The sequence below is a fragment of the Falco naumanni genome, chromosome 6 (assembly GCF_017639655.2).
Source record: "Falco naumanni isolate bFalNau1 chromosome 6, bFalNau1.pat, whole genome shotgun sequence".
NCBI classification, from domain to species: Eukaryota; Metazoa; Chordata; class Aves; order Falconiformes; family Falconidae; genus Falco; species Falco naumanni.
Window position 1 is genome coordinate 42523101 of NC_054059.1, and position 5365 is coordinate 42528465.

The following is a 5365-nucleotide window of genomic DNA, read 5'->3' on the forward strand; positions in this document are numbered from 1 at the left end:
TGTACTGTTCACCTTTCACTCAGGATAGAGGTAAAACAGATGTGTCCCAGTAGGACAGGTAACTAACTCTATTCTTCGGATGCTTTACCCTTTCCGGTACCAAAATGTAAAAGAGCTCACTGCTTTCATTGGTTTTAAAAATGCTTTGGGGGTCTGGAAAAGACCATAGTCCAGAAACACGCTCATCAGTGTCTCCCAGTTCTCTGCAAGTTTATCTTGAATTCTTAGGAATTCTAACTTCCCTTCATTATTTTTTTTCTGTTTCTTTGGGAAGTGCAATGTTTCACAATCATTACTTTGTACAGACACTCTAAAAACCTTTTCCAACCACACTAAAACAGAAGTACATGCTTAACTGGGATTCGAGCGAGTACACTCAGCTGAACCAGTAAGCTCACTCACCATGTAGCTCTGACTTGCCCCCGAAGGGTGTTTGGCCTTTCTAACAAAGAGTTGGCCTGCAAGGGGGTATTAATATTTACTTATGTGCCCTATTTGTTGCTCACATTTTACAATGTATTGAGAATATCCATGGATAGAGTTAACTGTTAGCAGTTTACACTCAACGAAATCTTCCTTGAAATGTTTTTAAAGTTCTAATTTATGCAGGAGTAGATTAAGTCGCAGTTTTTGTGTTCTCTTCAGAGGTAAGAGATTCAAGACTTCACAAAAACTCTCTCAAAATGGACTCTCTCATGCCACCCTATTTCATGTCCCGTATTTGTATAGGGAAAAGGCAGGTTTCTAAGATTCAGTCATAGAACAGACTTTTATTAAGAGTAACAGTAACATTGCTTGATTTAGATACAAATTTTGCTCAATTTTTGCAAAACTGCATTAAATTCCTACAAGTGCCTGAACTCAAGGTAAGGAAAAATCTTTCGGCCATGGACCTCAGTATGTGAGGAACAGATGCTCTTCATATTACCTGCCCCAGCTTGCATGAAAACTGGAAACAAGTTTTCTACAAATCCCTCTTATTTATTGAAAATCACAGTAGTTCCCCACAAAAGTTGCAGGTAAAATTTATTTAGGACCACTTCACCCATGCCCTCATCTTAGTATGTGCAATAAAGCTGGGAAAATGCAGTCTTTGAATTCTTCAGAAGTTTGATATACCGACCTGAACGTGGCCTCAGGAGCTTGTACTTTTCGTAACAGTATTATGGATAGCTTAAGTTTTGTAAGACTCGATAAAGAATGTTTTGAGATCACATTGAAGGAAAAAGATATTGCTTAGCTTGCACACAGTCTTAATAGGATGAGAAAACACTGAACTTTTCATTCCAATGTAAAAAACAAAACCAAACCCCCACAGACCACCACCCACAGTTACAATGCTCCACATCAGAAGTGAGAGCACTTAAGACATAGTGCTTGGAGAAATCAACTTTTACTCTTCCCATTCATTAGAAGTCAGGGTTTAATTTTACTCTAATAAGTGAACAGAAAGCCTGTTTTAAGTGACAAATCAAAATCAGAATCAGTTCAGTTTGCAGTCTGATCTGTCACCTCAAGCCATTTTAATTCATAGTAACAGTACAACTTATGTTCCTATTTCATATCAACAGTCTAGTCCTACATTAACACGCTTTTTAGTGTAATGCAGAAAAAAACCTGTAAACACTAGATGACTAGAGAGCATTAGTGTAAAAAAAAAAAAAAAAAAAGCTAAGTTGGATCAGAGAGAATCAAGGTTCGGTATACTCAAAGTACAGGAAGGAAGATGAAACATGAAAATGGTATTTAAAGAAAAGCCACATTGGAGTTTTAAAGCACTACAGCAACTGACTTACACTGTACCACAAACTGCCCCACAAAATAAATGCCAACAACAAATCAAATCCTTCTGAGTGTCAGCAAGCCTGCTCTCTTTCCTCCAAAGTTTTGGAAAGCAAGCACCAATCAGCCCGGCTGGGAAAACGCTATCTGTGGAGTATATGAGTCTTGCACCTCGGCTGGTTTTATCGACTGAGTAATCAGTACTCCTTTCAGAACAAAGAGCTCTTATTGGCAGATTACCGCACAAAAACATCAGAAATGCCCAGGAAGTTTTATTATTTTCCATTTTAAAAGTCCGAGCCGTTATACAGTGGAGAGAGACGACGCTGTCCAGAAGCGGGCATTTTACAAGGCTTCTCCCCGTCACAGAGTCCTTCGAACGCGGTGGGACCCCGAGGGCAGAGGCCCGCAGACGCCCACGCTGGCTGTGCCCAGAGCAGCTCCTCGGACCCCGCCGTGGGCGCAGGGCTCGGGCGGCAGGCGGGCAGGCGGCCCAGCGCAGCACAGCCGGGCCGGGCCGCCACCGCCGCCCGCTGCGGCCACCCCGCCCCCACAGCACGCCGCCCGGGGCCGGGGCCTGCCGGGCCGGGCTAGGACTCGTCGGGCTTGTCGGCGGGCGGCCCGCAGGGCTGCAGCATCTTCTCCATGAGGTTGAAGCGGACGCGCGCCTTGCTCTCGTTCTCGGCGATGGCGAAGTAGTTGAGCAGGTCGAAGTGGCCCATGTAGGAGCAGTACGAGTCCCGGTGCTGGTTCACCAGCCACTCCCACTTGGTGGTGTCGGCGTGGCCCGTCCCGATGTACTTGGACTGCAGGTGCTCCAGCTGGCTGTGGATGGTGTACCGGTCCGTCATGGCGGCGGCAGCGCGGGCGCTGCGGCCAGGCGCGGCGCGAAATGGAGAGCGGAAGTGACGCCGGCCGCCTCTTCCGCCCAGGGCGCGGCAGCCAAACCCCGCCGGGCCGGCACCGGTTACTCACGGCTCCCCCGGCCGCTTCGAACGGAAATTAATGAAACCCGCGGACGGCGGGTGCCTCCCCGACGCGGTGCACGACGGGAGCGCGCGCAGGGCCTGCCGGGAGCGGCCGGCTGCCCCCGCCCGCGGCCGGAGGGACTGCGGCGGCAGCGGGCCCGGCCCGGGGCAGCGAGGGGGGCAGCGGACCCAGGCTGGGCCCTGGTGTCATTAACTACAGATACGATCTGTAATAGAATACATTCCTGCTGGCGTAGTTACTTCAGTTGAGTAATCCCAACAGTAAGCCCAACGACAGCTGCAGCTTCGGGCCGGCATGTGTAACACGCCGTTAACTGTGAAGCCAGTCGCTGAGGGTCGGCCGCGGGCTCGGCGCCTCGGCGGGTGCAGGCCTGAGCCTCGGGTCTGGCGCTCCGCTGAGCCGCCACGCAAAGCCTGGGGAGTCAAGTTGATTTGTAAAGCAAAGATACGGCTTTGATATTGTAACTGCTGCTTAATTCACCTGAGAATCAAAGGGGCATGTGCTATCAAATTTGGCTACAAAATACGTAGATAATCGGTCATAGGGAAGAACATCAGAAAGTCTTCATTTGCTAGGAGACTTAAGAAAATTGGAGAGCAAAACCCTGAGGCTCACACTTCAGGGCACAGCTTATCCCAGCTCCTGATACTGTCTCTGTACAAACTGCATCTCAGTTCTGCTTCCTAAACAAGTGCTGCAGGAAGTCTGGTGCTGAAAAAAGAAAAAAGCTACCAAAAAAACAGCCAGGAGGTGCCAAAAGCAAGCCAGCACTCCTGTTTACTAGCCCTTTGCTTGGCTGGAGGGCAACACAGCGCTTCCTACGGTGGCTTTCATACAAGAAGTCCACTTACAGAAAGGCCGCAAAAGGGCACGGTATTTGTGGGCCCTCCTGAAATAAGTAGTTTGGAAAGGTTGCTTCTATTACATGCAGCAGGGGGAAAGTGCTGTAGGTCCCATCTCTGATGCTTTGCAAGGTGCAGAGCTCTTGGTTACTTTTCCCCAGTCAGGCTTTGCAGCTGAGCAGGGTCAAGGATTTAAGCCAAAATTATTGCTGTTGAAAAATATTCTTTGGCAATGCAGGTAGTGTTTTCTATGAACATTAAACTCACAAGCGGGTATAAAGAACACAGAAATTATAAATTGCATTGCCTATCTTCTTTGGTCAAAGCGGAGCTCGAAATAAATTTTATCATCAACCAAATAAGCAGTCTATCTTCTCCAGCTCTATTCAAGAGCTTACATAATGTTGCTTAAAATGCATGAAATGATTCATGCTTTCATATGATAGTAGTGGTTTTAATTACTTGTTTTAAAATAGGAAAGACACGTTGCCAGAATTTTTCCCGTAAGACACTGAGCTATTTGCTATTTCTTCCTGTCCTTGTAAACGCCCTGTAGTCAAAAGAAATCCACAGAAATGTTTTGTGAAAACCTGGATGATTATAACTTGTTTAAAAGCGAATGTCTTACAAAACCAAGGTCACAGAAAGCAACATCAAAACAACGTCCTGAACTGTCCTTACCCTTTAGTGCAAAAATCTAAATTAGGACTATATTTTTATTATTATTATTTTTATGAGGATCTGTTGAGTCATTTCTATCAAGGCTTACTTAGCAGGGAGCCGTTCACACAGCTGGATACAGCAGTTGTATTCTGTGGTTCCTTCTGCAGAGAAAAAACCAAACAAATGCAACTCCTCAGGAGTTTCTGTATATGATGGTATATAGAAAGTCAAAGAAAGACATACTCTGAACATGGGAAAGCTTTCATTTCCTTTGTAAATGGTATCTTTGTAAAGAGCAAGATGGTATGAAGGATGCTAACGCTTTGTAGATGTTCAATGCCAACAGTGGCACATAGGACTGATCTCAGTGCTGTTTGGAAGTTATCGTCTTGGAAACTCTAAGCCAGGAGATGTATTGATTAAAATAATGAGTCTTTGGAATAGAAAGATGCCTAGAAGCTTATCCACTTCTTGCAGCTGTTCCAGGAGTTTCTAGGAGTAATAGCTGCATTAAATCAAACAGGCATTCAAGTTCTAGTTCAAAAAAACACCCTGAAAGGGAAGTGTAAACGTGACATTTTCAGGAAGCTTGATAGTCGGCCAGATTAAAACATTGCATTCAGGCATCCAGAGCTCTAAGAAAATATGTACCAAAATTTCATTCTATATTGGCTTTGATCAAAAACTCCTATAAAAATACTAGACAAGCTTACTAATACTAGGAAGAAAAAAAAGGTAGTAAAATTACCACCCAACACGTGAGTAACAAATACTTACAAATGATTACCTAACTTCAAGTTTCACTTGAAAAATACAAAGTTTCAGCTGCTAGCTTTGAAGAATTATGTTCAATTACATTCACTTTATCTTTGTTTCTTCTTCCACACAAAAATAATATCTGTTGTTGGGCCTTGTTATTCTTGTTAGGTCCATGCAAAATAGATGCCTGCGCTGGGGCACTTTTATTTGAAGTTTAGGAATACTAAGGGACTAGGGTAAAAGGAGAGAACGTATGTAAATATGCATGTGTGCACAGAGGTAGAAATATCAATAGAGAAGTATTATTCACTGGTAATATGCTTGTGCAA

General features: G+C 44.8%; 1 protein-coding gene across 1 annotated transcript; it reads right to left on the bottom strand.

The window, feature by feature from the left end:
* Positions 1 to 750: 750 nt before the first annotated feature.
* On the bottom strand, positions 751 to 2758 carry SF3B5 (splicing factor 3b subunit 5). Its single transcript, XM_040599006.1, has one exon. It carries the CDS (start codon positions 2631 to 2633, stop codon positions 2373 to 2375), a length of 261 nt encoding a protein of 86 aa, XP_040454940.1. The 5' UTR covers positions 2634 to 2758; the 3' UTR covers positions 751 to 2372.
* Between the last annotated feature and the right edge of the window lie 2607 nt (positions 2759 to 5365).

Coding starts and splice junctions, on each gene's coding strand:
- SF3B5 (XM_040599006.1), bottom strand. CDS start 2,633: ATGACGGACCGGTACACCATCCACAGCCAGCTGGAGCACCTGCAGTCC.